The sequence below is a fragment of the Bombus flavifrons genome, chromosome 9, assembly GCF_040668555.2.
Source record: "Bombus flavifrons isolate JBK064 chromosome 9, iyBomFlav1_principal, whole genome shotgun sequence".
Lineage (NCBI taxonomy): Eukaryota > Metazoa > Arthropoda > Insecta > Hymenoptera > Apidae > Bombus > Bombus flavifrons.
This window is the reverse complement of record NC_138450.1, coordinates 5,820,346-5,838,119: the sequence shown is the minus strand read 5'-3', so window position 1 is coordinate 5,838,119 and position 17,774 is coordinate 5,820,346. Positions and strand designations below refer to the sequence as shown.

The following is a 17,774-nucleotide window of genomic DNA, read 5'->3' as shown; positions in this document are numbered from 1 at the left end:
TTATTGGTGCATAATTAATAGACTACAGGCTTTCGTGCAAATTTATATCTGTATGGAAACAATTAAAGAAATGAAATTTCAGTAGAAATTCGTCTTATCTATTAAAAATTAAAACAAGTGCTTCGTCCTCTTTAGTTCTCTGTGTTCTTTACCTTTTAACCAAAGCTCCATTATTACACTGTTATGAACTAAAAGCGAAGAGCGAGAAGAAAGCAATAAAACTTTAGTTTTCTTCAGTTTGAGAACGGTAGATGGAACTCTTTAATTAAACAGGACAGTATTCTACTTTGGATATTTTATAGATTTTTCTATATTATATGCAGTCTCTACCTTTACATTCTTTAATTTTCCAATATTTTTCAATATTTTTTAAAATTTGTTTATAAATTTAGGAGAACCTTTCGTAACCTATCACATGAGGATAAGATATCCAAAGTTACTGAACCACTCTATAAATATAACGAAAACTATATTTTGTTAATTTTTGACGAAAATAGCTATTGAAATATAAGCCCGAAATTAGCTAATCATCATCGTGTTAAGTTAGAATCTTTACTTGAAATTTATAAACTGTATGCTAGATATATAAGTGATGGTTGATTGAAATTTATTATTATTTAGAGGATGAATATTTGAAAATGTTATTTTTTTAGATATTGGCGCTGTTTAGCATTAGATGTGTATCACTTTAATCCATTGACTGCTACAGAATCATGCTGTTTCGGAATAGACAATCAGCTATGCAGCGGTAAACCAGAGTTATTTGGGATAGGCAATCAACTATGCAGTGGTGAACCGAGATATCTCACGTGATGCGAAGGGAAAGTACGTATATGGGTCAACAGTTGCAGGATACCGCGTTATTGTGACCAGTGTATTGCAGAAAATCCGGAATTGTTGGAGTATCGGCACATCAAACATTTTACTAGCCGTATTATGCTTGAAAAAATTTTAGATATGCGAAAATTGTTATGTCGCGTTTGCAATAATACGAATTACTATTGGTGACAATCATATTGTATTATTCCTAATATGTTTCAAATATACTATTACGTTTCCAAATGAGGTTTCATGAAATACATTGGTACATTTACATGACACACTTGAATTTTTTGAGATACTAATGACAAAAATACTGCATTACGTCAATTTATTTTTTCTCTTTATCTTTCACGGAATATAATTTAATTCTGTAATTATACAATCTTTTACACTGACTTTTATAATATAGCAAGGAGACGATGATTTTTCTAGAATTTTCCAGAACTTTTACGTGCGTTCCCATTCATCTCATATTTCGTGAATATTTTAATGGTATTCGTTACTATGTTACACTATTCTACATGAACTCGAATGAAGCGGCGTTTAGATTTTAACCCCTTAACCTACGACTACGGGCATAGCCCGTAGTACGATGATCAGGCCAAACGTAAATCGGCCCAAAATTCTCGAATGTAAATCGTAGATTAAGGGGTTAATTGCGAGTACTTGATTCATATATGAAAGGTTGTGTGTACAAGATGTTTTACATGAACGCGATCATAGCTCAATAGTTGAATATAGAAATAAATAACATATAAATGAAAGTTAACTAAGTTAAATACTACTGGTTGCATTCGCGTCAAAGATATTTCTATCAATTTATAAGACTTAATTTAATCTGACTTATGATTTAAGAATTAACGAATTGGAAAATAAAGAGATGCTTATCAAGCGTCAGAATAGTTCTACGAGGTTTAACCATAAGAAACACCAATTTTGTTATTGTATATTTGCTTCTAAAAATTAATTTACCTATCGTACCTATGGCGATTCCACAGAATAAAGTCCTTGTGAATAAATTTATCTATAATTTAACAATTCGATTAGGACCTTATCTAAAGTAAGCAACTGTCCAGCAAAAAGCAGATAATTGCTATATCCTCTATGTAGCTCTCTTTCCTACTCCAAAAACTAAAATAAACTTAAATAAAAGAAGTCTATCTCAAACTCAAGAACCACATATCGATCTTAAAGAAACACAAACTTAATTCGACCGAAATTAAATTACTATAACAAGAAACGAAGTCATCATTGGACAGCAATCTAACAATTTGCTATGTTACATCGATATCGTTGTTTCTTGCAACTTTTCTTTATCTCATAAAAAAATCCAGCGAGCGTACAAGAAGTTCACAACCAACAACAGTGGAACTCTCTTCGAGTTTTCTATATATATTCTCTTTTCCAATAGAACCGTGGCCACGTAAGATTCAGGCTCGTTGAGAAACTTGTCCCGTAGAAGATGCCGACTGTCGAGTTCTTGGCGTGGCCGTTTCGAAAGTTCGCCTCTCCGTGTGGTCCTCCTCTCTCTTGACCCCTATAAAACCACTGCCCCTCCTCGTCGGCTAAGCTTTCTGTCTCGCTCGTGAACCCTAACCCTCGAGTCGCCAAGTCTTCATTCCACTGGCTTCGCGAATCTTTTCCGGAATCCCCGGACGCTGATCTCACGTGTACGACGATCAACTAAAAGGGGAAAAAAGCTTGAACGTCTTTAGATCTCTCTTTATGGACCCTGAAGATTGCGCGATAAATCGTTAATGGTTTTCAACCGGTCGGTTACATGCGTACGTGAGCCATTTTTTTGCTCTGTAATTCTCTCTATTTGCAGGCCTTCCGATTCTTAATATCGCGATTTTTTCACTTTTTTTCTCTTTTGGAGAGAAGAGGATTTTTACATGTGATACATGCGAGTGAACGAGAAATATTCGTCGATTGATTTATAATACACAATTGAGCTTCAAATAAGTAAAATACATTGGTTGCGATAAACAGAGAAATTGGTCAAGATGAAATGAATTTGATTTTCCAGACGAATGAAATATAGAAAAATTCGAACTCGAATTTATACGAATTAAAAATATTTGTTCTGTCAAATCTCTGTAAATCTCTTCGATCGTACCCACCATCATATTTACTGCATAATGTAAAAATAAAAATCATTAAAAATACAATATACCTATAGGTATAAAAAGGATTTGAAAACCAAAAACACGCGAAACTGAAAAAATAATTCGAAAATGGAAATAAAAATCATTCTACCAAACAAAACAATCAACACTTTTACATACTCCTTTCTACTATTAAATATAACAGAACAATTAAAATGCGCAAAAACGCGATATGCGCAGTAACATACGACTAAAGCTTTTTACCTTCGTTCGAATGGCAAGTGGTCTCTGAAAAGAGCGACGAGTATCACGATAACGTGCTTCAGGAACGCATGCTTATTTCAAGGGTTTGTGATAAGTTTATTCAACATACAGAGGCACTCGACGTGGCGTTCGCTATCAGACTTTGAATACTTGATTATTCAAGCCATTTTGCAGTCATATACATTTGACTATCTCGCAAAGGAAGCTCACGAAAGAATAATCTATCTGTTAATTCTTGTTGTACAATATCAATCCATTTTCATGGGGAATTTTTATTTTCAACATTATAACGAAAATTATTATGTCTCTTATTTTTATCTGTTTTGTATAAATGAAATCGTCAATCAAAGTCAGTGTAAAAATAATAAAAATAAATAGTAAAAATTGCAAAAGTTCGACAGTTTGCGCTACGTTGTTATAATAAGCTGTATCTCATTAACGTTTCTTCGAGTAAACAAAATTAGTAGCCATAGTACGCATAACGACCAAACGCTCTCCGATCGACGAACAATCGTGCAACGACAGTATCGGCTACGTTCGCTTATCTGGAGAATTGCTTCGCGCTATGTAACAACGGCCATCGGGAAGCAACCGCGTGCAGACAGATACGGAAATATCCTAGTGCAAGGTATCGTAGATACGCGTCTAAATGCTCGTGTCAGTCCACTTACAAGCCGTAGGCTGAGAACGTTATCGCGTGATTGATCGGCGATGCTTAGCGTCCGTGATTATCGGAAGTGTCTCCACGTCGATTATTTTGACCGATGAGTCAGGGGATATCGAAAGGAATCACTTTTAGGGGTTACTCGAACGTGAAGGAATCCTCGTCCCGGTCAACCTGAAGAAAAATCTATATAGGGATTCCCTCGTTCGGCCACGTCGCTCGAGTAATTGAGGCATTTCTCTTTTCCTCGAGATCGATCTTTTATTAGCTTGATGCGCTCGTGATTGATCGAACGAAGGATGGGTTTCTTCGTGCAGGTACTGAGAATGTGTAAATTCGCGATATATCGATTTCACAGATTGTAATTATCAACACGATTTATCGATTCCTGTTACGTTGACTGATGTCCCTGGATCTAACAATCGCAAATTTATATCCTGGATGCGTTTTGATTGGCGAAAGTTTGATAGAAGATGAACGACTCTCGTAGGGAATCGTGAGAGGTAATTTGTAACTGTGTACTTAAGTGGCAATTTCTGGGCATATATTTGATATTTAATATTTGTAGATTATTGGACAATAATATTTGATATTTAGAAAATATCTCAAAGTTGAGATAAATAATATTTAACCAGACATTGTACATATAATTGACAATAAGCCAAATTTTCTGTGTCAATACCATCAACATCTCTGCGAGTAATTAGACTGAATTTTTATCGTGTGTCGTCATTGAAGCGCTATAAATAATCGTAATTTTTTAATTCGCATTTCAACAAAAATATGTCCTACAAATTCCATATATCGTGCACAAAGAACAATGCAACGCAATTTCAGCAAAGTCATAGACATTTCTTAATTTCTATCCATCATAAAGGAATGTAAAAGGTTTTATTAAAACGAAACCGTCGATATTCGGTGCTGTTCAAAGGGAATAACAGGAAGGCTTATACAAAAGGAAAAGCGCAGAGTGAATACGAAATAAGACAACGCGCGTTTGGCGCTACGATGGTTCCATAGCAGCGTGTAAAATTGCAGACCCGGTTCATTCTGAGAATCTCATTCCAGCCTTAATCCCACGTAATTTGCAAAGTTATACCTTCATTGCAACCGTCTAAAGCCACCTTTTTTCTTAACTATCTATATCTCGCGAGATTTCCACCCGCTTCTCTGAGAGGTGTACGAACAAGGAAGCTTGCATACAATACACGCGAACGTGTACGCGATAGCAACAACCCTTTAGTCCTTTACCCCATATACTTTAAGTAAATCGTTTCTGTAAAACTTTCGAGGACTCGTGTCACGAACTTTAGAATGCCAGGTCATGAAGTTGTCTAGAGAGTTTTTATATCAAGAACTCTCCCGGATTTCCCTGCAACTTAAGCCTCGTGCACTTCTCAAAACGCACGGTCACTTGAATTCCACTGAAAAGCTCTTACCGGAAACCCATAGAGCAATCTTGCAAGCTGCTTTCACATGTACATTGCATTTTTATACGTTACCCCGACAATTTCACCGACTACCCTTGAAAATTTTTCCTGTACGCTTGACGCGGCCGGAAATATTCTACCTCCGATACCGAGCTGCGTAAACAAGCGAAATTTTTTACCTAAAAACTTATAGATAAGATAGACCCGTTTGGGTGAAAATTTGATCGATATTTATAATTATTGTTGTCGTCAATGCAATAGAATGTTTAAAATATACGGGATACGTTTTCCTTTTTTCTACTATTTTCTTATTTCAGAAGTTTCATTTAGAACAAGAATGTGAAATTTTAACTAACAATGTGTTATATTTCCGGAAACGAACACTTTAAACCTTTGGAGCTCTTCATAATAGTGGAATAATTTATTTTTATATACTGTTCAAAAGCTTAAAATGAAAGTCCATGCATAACATGTAAATTTTTAACACTCACAGAAATGTAAAATTCATTATTTCATTGCATTAACATCTACACGTACGGATATATTCAAAGCATGGTACAGTATACTGCCGTTAAAAGGAAAGAGAAAAACCTGTAATTTTTGCTTATACTTGAACGCACTACTTTTATTTCTTAATGCTTTTTTTACCATACAATGCAAAGATACGTAATTTCGTGTAATTTAGCTCAAAAGCAGAATTCGATACTACTGATTAACATTTTTAAAAATTATTAATTAGAAAATTAATATTTTTTTGCATTATTTATGTAACTTATTTAGTATTTTGACACACTAGATGTCGATTGTTTACGCTTTTTAATCTAACATCTTCTGCTTCGATTACCTACGAATGAATAGCTTTGAGAATTTAATTAAATTTACTAGCATTTAGAGTTTCTGGCCACTCCTTAATAGGATTATGAATTCATGAAAAGGACAGACGTAAGACCAGAATTTAAGATTATAGGCGGATTTTCTAGATTAAACGTCGGTATTACGTCCTCGCCTAATTTCCTTACATGTTCCTGTGTAGCAAGTTTCTACAAAACATGTACAAAATTTGGAAAATTAGTTTAAAAATACTCGTTAGCGTTTCGACGTTACACATCTACATACTCAAACCATCAGCCACTTTTTAAGGAAAGAAATTTAAGTTTAGATGGCATATTGCGTTAACTATTGTGGAAGAAAGAGTATTTTTAAAGTCTTTCGTACAAATTATAACTTCTGTAATCTTGAAACTTTCGCAACCTGTGAAAATTTTCATATTTTACCAACTTCAGCGAAATTTATAATATTCCCAAATTTCGCAGCAAATATTGATATTTCTATCGCGTTTTAAAAATAATGGCAAACTTGGGAATGATTCGCTCGACTGTTTATGAAACAAATTTTATGTATATAATTTCCTCACAAATCGTTAAAGCAGTAAACGTGCATAAGCGGTAACATCAATTATTTAACAAACGTATGCATATATGTTCGTTAATTAAGAGTTGCTGATACGCATGAAATCTTGCAAGACTAATCTCCCAATTTATTCCTGAACATCACATTCATATATGTGATATTTATATAGGATAGAACACGGATAGCGGATTTCAATCACTTTGAAATATGTTGTCAAGGTTAATTTCCTGACTCTTGTATACACTCGTTCATAAATACTAGAACACCTGGTGATCTCATACAAAACATGGTAACTGAACTAGATTATCGCATAAACGATTAATCGATCAAAATTTTGCATTCATGCAACGATTCATTATAGTCATTCGTTATAATCTAAGTTACTCCTTCATTCATTATAGTTTAAGACATCTATTCATTCATTAAGATTACCGTTTATTATAATTTAAGGTTTCACACGAGGCATTAAATTTTTAAATCTTTATCAATTTCTTAATGACACTTCTGACTTTCAGAGTGTTATAATACATGTAACTAAGAGTATATATATGATTCTACACTTGAATATCGATTAACACATTCATTTTTTATGCATATAGCGTTTTAGAGAGGAGAGGTTTTAAAATTCAATATATTTCTTAACCAATTCCACATGAAATCTGCTTTTCATTTAATTTCGGGATTAAATATGTGTTTGTATCACTTTTTCGGACATTTACATAATATTAATAATATTAGTTATATATGCAGATTAATATTAATAAAATTAAACTAACATAACAACTGGACTAATATTACTCTTTCCCTTTACAAAACATAATGGATTTCATATCTATTTTTAAGAATCTTATACCTTCGAATCCACCAAATTATTTTTTTCCTTCAACTACTCTATATTAAAATACATTTTCTAAGCCAGAAAATTAAACAAAAATAGATTCGTCATATTCTTCTCGCGTGATCCTCATTTATTTCTACCTTTTTAAGTCTTTCGTTGAAATACACAGAAAGAAGAACGCAATAATCGCATTAGTAACATTGCACAAACGAATAGAAACGACGCACCATATGCGTCGGTACCAAAAAAAGTCTTAGTATTAACAATGTAAAGACCTTGTTCGTAATTCGTTTCCTTATTAAACGCAATGTATTTACGTTCGGATCGAGCACGTTTCTCGAATCCGTTCAAGTAACGTAAAAAGGTATCCATTAGGAAGAAGATTGATACGTTAAGAAAGAAAGCGGGTTAGCGTCTAATTCGAAAGCAGTCGAGCTCGTTCCTTTCGGGTCCCTTTCCCATCAAATCCCCGGCACCGACGTTACAGGAATTCGTTCGGCTTCTGCAGTCGCGGTAATTTCATTTCGTTCACACCGGCTCTATTCGCAGGCTGCCATCGTGTTCGTTGACTCGTACGTATTACTCCGTGGTCTACAGAATTGTTTTTACGAAATTGACTTTTCCCTCGGCCTTCGGGCACAAAGCGGCCAAGGAAAGAAAATCTATTGGCGTCCCGTTTAATGCTCGTCCTCCGCGACGCTTTCCACTTCGGCTACCACCGTTTATTACATTTCAATATTCCGATGTGGTTTAATCACATTACCGAACTTCGAACCGAACAGAAATTTGTAGAAAATGCTTTTTGGATAATCTCCTGTAACCATTACCATATGATAATGCAAACCAGCGCGAGTAACGGGAAAAAACGAGAAATGAAAAGGAAAAGAAAGGAGAGCGCAAGCGTTAATGACCTGATCTGATGAGGCTCGATGACAAACTCTGCATTACATACACAGATTCTCTTGCACTTTAATGTACATTAGTGCTTTCACGTGATTATTCTCGATCGATCTATTGGCGTATCCTTTAGCGATAGCAAGTTTTATTTTGGTATGTTTAACTGGAACCTCGAATTCGTTATTTCAAATATCTTTATTCATTGCTGAATTATTTCGTAACTGTTGAACTGAAAAATAATTTCTCATGTTCCACATTTTCGTTGTTATTGTGCATGTTAAATATGGTAGTTTAAGAAATTATGACCCGGATTCTTTTGCGCAATAATTTATTGACTAATAATAGTGAACTGAGACAAGTGACAGGTTGTGGATTATAGACTTCAGATTCTTTGATTTTACGTCAAAAGGAATAATCAGTTAGCTTGTAATTTATAAAATTAGTTTGTATTTCGCAACTACTGGCAAAGAAATATTTATATAATATATATTATTAATCTTTTATTATTTTTTATTTTATTTTATTAATATTTATTTAATATTTGATATTTTATCACTATTTTCATTAATTTTTTTATTATTATTGTATCATTAATCTTTTCAAACTCATGACTAATGTCTATTTACTTATATATCATTAATATATATTTCTTAAGGTAATTAATTTGTCGTAGAAATTTATTCTACAATCGATTTAGGGGTAGTTTAGAATCAATATAGCAGTAGTTCGATGTGCATAATCTGAGCTGTTCACGAATACGCTTAAAGGAATTAGATATGGCAAGTTTGAAATGTCATCATCCTATGTGTCTCTCCATTGATCATTTCATCGTCAGCCTCTGATGATACCAGCGGTATGCCTAGTACATATTTGATTTTCGTATGCATCGCGTTCGTAGTCGATAACACACAGTAGTTCTATCGACATGAAAATCTACCAATTACCGTTTCTATCGACGAACGCAATATCTATTCATTAAGTTTCAAGCTTTTCCAATAGACACGCAGTACGGTCGTACTACCAGCTTCTGCATTTGTCAGTTTCGATTCAGTATAACTCGCATCAAATCTATTTGTTAGAAATGGATTGTTCTATATAAATCATTGTACAAATAATTGAACAGAGGAAACGTTCAATTAAGTTAAATCAAAGTATTATAAATTGTTTTACGATATGTCGCTGTCGTCTGTCTTTGAAACTTCAAAATAATCTGTTTTTAATTTTAAATTAATACTATCATGAAATTTTCCACCAATAGATTACATAACAGATAGTATAAAACGAAACATATAACGTAATGCGGAAGATTCACGTAAAGGTTTATACAACCTACGCTATTTTCAAAAAATGAATGGGAATAATACATAAAGGTCTGTAGTGACATTTTGATTAAAGTTGAATTAACAGTAAAGTACGGTTTTACATTCGCTGTGGTTGGTTTTAGTGTGTGCAGGTTGCATATATTTCATCAGAAGATAATGTTGAACGCAAGAAGCAGCACGCTAGATATTTGAAAGTTATGGAGTAGTATTTTAAAAATTTAATTTAAATTCCAAAATCCAAAATATGCGAAATGTATTTTAAAGCCTTATTCATTTCCGTTCAATTTCCCGAAATCCAAAAGGCCGTTCAGTCAACTCATCACACCCACAACAACCAGTTTAGATGACAAGTACACACAATAACCGCAAACCACGAGACAAGACAACATAATAACATTGCGCGTAACGTGCATGCGCATGTGTGTTCCAGTGACCTCGGAGAACGGAAGCGAAGCTCCTACGGCCATCTATTTGACGATGCTGATGCTGTGTATGCTCCAGCTGTTCCTGAGATAGTCACGATACGCCTGAGGCCACGGAAAGGGAGTCCATGGGCGCCGCACCATAAACAGCGCACTAGTCAAAAGGAGGAGCAGAAAGAAAGGGAAAGACAGCAGTTTAAGGGCTGACCGAATCGGTGGCGGGAAATCAAATAATAATATTGTTGAATCGGCATTGGTATCACGTGTTTTTTAGCGTATTCGGTTCGGTTTCGTTCAAAGAGGAATCGAATACCATCGCTTTCATTGTTACATTCTACGTCGTATGTCCCCGATTAAAAATCGTTCATCGAGATCGTGACGATGCAGGACACTACACGGTTTATTGATACGCTTATCTCGACTTATCGGATAATACCATCGCGATTTATTCGAGAACGACGCGACGTCGTGAACCGGTTCTCGATTCGAAGTATCATAGAGAAGGGCTGATATTCAATTTAATAGCACAGAATGAGATCAGTAATTTTCAGTTTTCAATGTATCGATACTATTTTTTTTATATATTTAATGTATCGATATTAGGATTACATCAGCGATTTACTGATAAGCACCATTTTGTAAAGAAAAGTATGATATATAGAATCTAGTATCGAAGAAGCGATAGGAGTTTATGAGAATTTTATTATCATTTGATGAAAGTGAAAATAATATTTGAAGAAGTTATTGGATACATAAAAGTCTGCAATTAAAGTCAGTTTAGTCCTGAACTGCAGATATCCATATTTTTGTCATTCATAAATTCCTCATTAGATTATAATCATGAAATAAAAATTCAGAATTTTAAAGATCACTAGTTTGTACAGTCAAACTCCATTTATCCCAGCTCATTAGACAACATCAGAATTGATATAATATTTCCCATTTATAATTTGTCGTTCCTATAATAATAATTCATTTTTCCTCCAATTCCCACTAGATAAAGTTTCGTTCGAATAAATGAAACCGCTATACCTTTATAGTTAAGGATTACATTTAACGTATATATAATATGAATATAAGTACATCAAGATTAGTCTAATATCACATACCGTGCTATTAAATGGACAACAGCCTTAACATACGCACGAGCTCCTCGTAATGAAAAGACAGTTATAATGTAATTCGTGTTCGATCGACAAATGCTCAAACAAATTCCGCGTCCGATAAGTAACGAACAACCAATTGATCGTTCGAGGACAAGGTCGAGAGTGGCTTTGAAGTGAAAATCTTTTGCTTGCGTATCGCGTTTCCGCTTCAAAGGATCCCTGTCACAGATATTCTATTCCGGTTTCCATCACGAACGTTGCAAAAAGAACACGTAATTGACGACGAGACATAGAGAGCCTGATTGGTGAAATATAAGGTTCCAAACAAGGTATAGTGGTACAGGAAAATATTTGAACACTTATAGAAACCTTTTATAAATATGTTGTATGCACTGTGTAAAACGATTTGAAATTTAATTAGCACTATATTGAGACGCGAATGTCATTATTATAGTGAGTATGAAACCAATTTACAAAATATATGTAGAAGTTACAATATATTTGCTATAAACATATACAGGGTGGTTGGTAACTGGTGGTACAAGCGGAAAGGGGGTGATTCTGCGCGAAAAAAGAAGTCGAAAATATAGAATAAAAATTTTCTTTTTAATTTTTTTTTTTTTTTTAATTTTTCCATCGAGACAACGATCTACAGTGAGATCCATTATAATGTACCGCACGCATACCGAGCGAAAATTCAAAGTCGATTTTCTCGAAAACAAAGCCTCAAACGAAAAATCTTTATTCTATATTTCCGACTTCTTTTTTCGCGTAGAATCACCCCCTTTCCGCTTGTACCACCAGTTACCAACCACCCTGTATTTAGTTAAAAATTAATATATAGCATGAATAGTCACCTTCGAAACATAATAAGTGTTAAAGATGATAACTAAATACCGAAGCTTGTTAATAAAATGGATAATTGACTATTTAAATACTTTTGTGGACTTCGCAAAACATATATTTACACTAATTATCTTGTATCTTCTATGTAAATTTTTTCATTTGTTCCCAACTTTTCCAATATAATTGTGACAGCCGTGTCTCACTATAGTACTAATACAATTTCGAATCGTTTCATACGACACACATAATTCACGTAATTTACATAATTCATGCGTATTCATAAAAGGATTCTACAATTCATCGAATACTTTTATGAACTACTGTAGAAATGGTGTTCAAGCACTACATCATCCTATTTCGTCCTTCGATGAGGGAGGGCAGACACGATCGAATGTCCTGCCATTATTCCATCTAAAGATGCGTGTCATGCCGCGCTCTACGTCATTCTATCGTGTTTATTGAACCATTGTCCGTAGACCAGGTGAAGGACCGGAGATGGATGCTATGATTTTGATGCGAAGGACTAGTCAAGTGGCGCTCGCCAGACTCCTAACTTTTCCTTTCCCTCTTCTCTCTTGCGTGTCTCACGTAGCACAGAAAAATGCCACCTACCTTCGTTTTACGTCGTAACCATGCTTCCATGCGAAAATATTCGTGGTACAAGGTATTCACGAGAGGAACACGCGCGTACAATTACACACATGTTTGTTGATATCATGCAATGTGTGTATGTGTGTGAGAGAGAGAGAGAGGTATTTTGGGTAATGTGTAATAATCGAGGTTAATTGATGTGGTACAGGGAGCTAGGTCTTAGTTTGATTTATTTCTGGAAATATTTTATGTGATGTTATTGATTTGTTATATGGATTGATTGAAAATTGCATTTTGGATACATTGGAGAAGGTCTGTGTTAATTGTTTTACAGTTTATAATAGTACTTTATATTTAAATACTTTGATTTCTCGATGAATTGTGAGAATAAAATTTCATGCTATACGATTAAAGGACCTGATTAAGGGATCTGTTACAAATGTTATAAGAGACAATTACAAATATTATACAGATGTGTTAGGAATAGCCGGCGATAAGTAACTCAGAACTACAAATTTTTAAATACAACGTAAAAATTGTTAATAAAAGATGTTAAAGTGATTAAAATTATTTCAAGCTTCTATAAATGGAAATACGTTTTGTTTAAGAAGAATACAGGATTCTCTTCTGCGTCTAATATCTAGTGTTGATCTTACATTTTCGCTTTTGGATAGCGAAATGTAAGGGAAATATATATTTGTTTATAGAAGGCCTATCATTCTTCTTAAATTAAAATTTTGTTACGTTCAAAATATCTTCTCCATTTATCTTTCTAGTATCTTTTAAAAGCTAATCTTAATATTAATATTCAATATTTTAAGAGGAAATTATATTTCGTTTAAAAAAACATCATTTTCTACGTTCATTAGTATAATATTTCTTCCTGCCAAGCAGTATATATTTACATCTATTTCCAATTTTTGCCTTCAAAAAAATTTCCAATCAATCTATATATCGTTATTGTCAAGCGCGAAATAAAAGCGGTTTTTACAAATACTGTAAGATCTCACTAATATTTGCGATTTACGCTATAAATATTTCTTCAATTTTAACAGGGAAGCGAATATACCAAATGATAAAGTTACTTAAAATCCTGTATAATACTAGATATAGAACATAGAAACTAACGAACAAGAAATAATTAAACGAAACAAAAGCGTAATTATAAATCACATTGAAGGTTGCGCCAAGTATCACGTAATGGTTATACTAAACGAAGAATTGTTACAATATGAAATGGACCGTGAGACAAGGTTTGAAAAGTATCCCAAAAAACGCAATATTTTTTTATATACCTTTCGATGCGTTTGCTCGAATATTTTCCGCTTGCCAACGTATAAGTTGTATCAACAATCAAGAGCTTTCGTTTCATGCAAAATGTTTCGCAGAATACGGAAATTCGAATATACAGTGACTCTCGAAAATATTTGAACACCTATTATGGAAAACTTTATGTGTATAAAACATTTTGATATTTCATTAACACGATAATAAGACGCGATTGCTATGATTATATTACTAAACTTTGAAACCGATCTGAAAATGTATATAGAAGTTACAAGATATTTATTACAGACATATATTCAATAAAAAAAATTAGCATACAGCATGAATAGCTATCTCGAACGTGCAATAAGTGTCAATAAAAGATAGTCCCATTGAGTATCAAGGCTTATTAATATAATGTGAACAAATGACTGTTTAAACACTTTAGTGACGTTTGCTAATGAAATTTTAAAATGTTTCGTGTAACGCACATGGAATATTCATAGATGTCCACAAATGTTTCAATAGTTTTCGAGTCACCGTATCTGGTTAAGAGGGGCCGGATCGATAGTTTGATTGTAGAGAAGGAAGCGGAATTTCAAGGCTGAAGTAGAGACACAACCCCCTCCCACATGTCTCCTTTTTATTAAAGAAAGTCTAAAATTGCTGAAGGATTCCATGCGTCTGTAAAGCGTCCACGTGCCGCGTGTTTCTCCAGCTTGCGGATAGGAAAATCGTTCGTGTTATTCCATAGACATAGAAAATGCTCCTTTTTACCTACGTGCATATGTAACCAGGGCGGATCTTCGGCAAACTTCACCAAGCATTTACGCGGGATGTCGATGTAAAAAGGAGAACCGGTATACACAAGGATAAGGCGAAAGAGAGTTTTATTCTTCGAGAGCAAGTGTATCGACAACAGCCAAAGCTACGCGTATGTAGTGTCAAGCAAGATGAATTGACGTTAAGCATGTAAATTCTCAACTGTATATAAAGCATTGGAAGAATGTAGCGCGGTCGACAAAGGTATCGTGAAAATTGATGGCAGGGGTACGCGTCAAAATTTTTCATAGAGAAAATATACTTGCGTTTTTTTAGAAATTTCTATAGATGATCACGGGCATATGTATTTTAATAACTTTTAGAAATTTTTGGTTCGAAAGTCGCAGAGGAATATGTGTAATTGTATACTGTGTTTCGTAAGTATAAAATCATCTAAAGATTAAAGAATATCGTCCTCTGGTGGTAACATAATAAGGTAACGAAACGTACTATATTTGAAATCGTACTGAAAAATAATGTAATTTTTTCTCCAGGGAAAGGTACATTACGTCTCTCTGTAAAGGAAAATGATTATTTCACTGGAAAACTAGGTTATTCTCGTTTTATAAGTATAGAACCAAAAAAAAAAAAAAATATTGAAGTCAAGATACCAGACACATAAAATGAAATTGTAACATTGTTAGTAAGTATGGATACCTCTCCATATCCAATAAGTGTTATTGTTCGATTTTGAACACTTCTTATCAGATCTTGCCGTATTGTACCTTATACTTTATACACATATAGGAATCGAAGAATTGGCAATACTGAAATGGTTTTATAAATCATTTGTTATGAGTCACAGTATAGATGGAACATCTATTTTTTAGCGACTTGTATAGCGAAAAATTTACTTGTTTCGCTTGTTTTATCAGGAGAAAAAGGTTAGTCGCCGGATAGAGCGGATTGCGAGTGAAATACATCGGATAAAATGATCCTTTTTATATTAACCGACAACGCGGCGTTGTGCTTACACCGTGCGCCATTTCATAAATTCTGTTCTCGTTTGTACACAATTGTATCTTTCGTCTACCGGCCGTATCCCCGGTACCGGTCGGGGGTTACAAACGTACACGACTCTGTATAGGGTTTCCGGTAGATCCCAGCGTAAACTTAACTGGTAGATATTTTTCCGTGTGCAAGAACACGGTTGGAAAAAAGTGAAGAATAAATTTTTGTAAGTGTACATGCGGCTTTCGAAAGAGATGACGGCGAACGCGAAACAACTATGGATTTAACGGAAACAATGGATAAAATTTGTAGAATAGATATACCAGAAAAATACTCCGATGTACGTTCAGCTTACGAAGAAGTAATGCTACAATGTTGTAACGAATAGCTGCCATGTTACATATTTGAAACGAAAAGTGAAACTTTACATTGTAAAATTTCGTTGGAAATATCATTTATACTGAACAAAAAAAAAGAGAAGAGAAAAATCAAATACTCGCGTTTGACATTCAATCAACGTCTTAAAATACCAAAGAGATATTTGTTTCTGCATTTTTATTACGTAAAACGCGTTATTTTTTCTTTTTCTTTTTTTTTTTTTAGCGTAAAGAATTACTTTAACATGGTTGTATGTATATAAGGAAAAAAGATCCAACGGTTTCGATTAAAACTGCCATTATTCATAACCTGAATGATATATTTCCAGTGAAGAAGTTAACGCATTTCGTGTTGTATCTATTATTTCCGAAATTGGCTTAATCGTCGGTGAAATTTCCTGTATTTCCATTTAAAAGATCTAGGAAAATTTTCAGAATTGAAAAAGTATTTAATATTGATATAAAAAAGATGTACTTTTATCGAAATCGGCGATTAAGTGACAATACAAGAGAAACGCGAAATGCGTTGACTTCACTCAACAACCATTGTTACAAGTAATAACTCCCTGTATAAATACACTACTGCTCGAATGTATTCGGACACTTGCTTATTTTTAACACGACGTTTTATGTAATTAAATTACAGATCAAAAGTGCAGCTGATTTTATCTATTATGTTATTATTGTGACAGCTATCTTAGAACATTATGAAACGATAAAATTGTAAATTTGTCGTAAATTGTACATTTGTAAAAACTAATATGCGACAACAGAATTGGTATCTGTAAGTATCAAACTTTATAGACCGCTTTCGTTATTTGAGATGTTCTTTATCTTTAAGTTGTTTAGTTATTAAGCTATAGACCGTATAAAAGAGGTTCTTAATTCACATGGTAATATTTAAAATTGGATATATCGATGAATTGCATATTTAATTTGAATAAACTGTTGCTAAATTTTTAAATAAATAATTTAAATCTACACGATCTCTCTATTAATTCCATAAAATGATAATAAACATGCCTCTGGCCAATATTTTACTTCTAATTTATTCACGCAACTAACACTTACTGTTAGCTATACATTTATTTTCTAATTTCAGTTGCCACAAATCGTCCAAGTATCCAGATACTAACAAGCAGTAGTGTACGTCGTATTATCCCTTTTAAACCTGCGTATCTGCCAGAGCAAATTTATTTGACGTTTGTTGCTCGTTCCCTAAGGAGGGATTTACATGTTACCGATTACGATGGCGATTCAGCGGACGCCCGGTATAAAATTGATCCCAGGGAGTAGAGCCGTCCGCAGGCGAAGGGGCCACAATTAACTCAAGCCAGGATCTCTGTACCCCCTAGACATGTCGAAGCTGCCAAAGTTGCGGAAGGAAGTACGACGTCTGCTGGGCCAAAGTTTGCAGGACGAATACCGTGCAGGTACACCACCTTTAGGATATTGTGTACTCTCCAAAGCTGCCCTGGGTGATTGTGTATCCTCTGCAATTGTACGTATATACCGCTATTAGTCGGTCAACGTGTATACGTGCACCTGTTTCTATGAACCAGAATGGCTTCCATCCCACACACAAACACGACAAAGGAAACGACCTTTCAGTTACCTGAAACGTCGTCGCCGTAACAA

General features: G+C 34.2%; 1 protein-coding gene and 1 long non-coding RNA gene across 4 annotated transcripts in view; one reads left to right on the top strand and one right to left on the bottom strand.

Annotated features, from left to right (window-relative positions):
* LOC138183285 (uncharacterized) overlaps window positions 1-17,053 on the top strand; it is a 211,712-nt gene extending 194,659 nt beyond the window's left edge. The window contains exon 6 of one of the 2 annotated variants that reach the window (XM_069119981.1): window positions 10,186-17,053. In XM_069119981.1, the coding sequence (XP_068976082.1) occupies window positions 10,186-10,271 (86 nt within the window). In that variant the 3' untranslated portion in view covers window positions 10,272-17,053. Of the gene's footprint in view, window positions 1-709; window positions 1,366-10,185 lie in introns of those variants that run through there. The other variant, XM_069119980.1, reaches the window with a different exon arrangement.
* LOC138183291 (uncharacterized) overlaps window positions 1-17,774 on the bottom strand; it is a 119,206-nt gene that overhangs the window by 60,557 nt on the left and 40,875 nt on the right. The gene's annotated exons all lie outside the window — the stretch shown is intronic.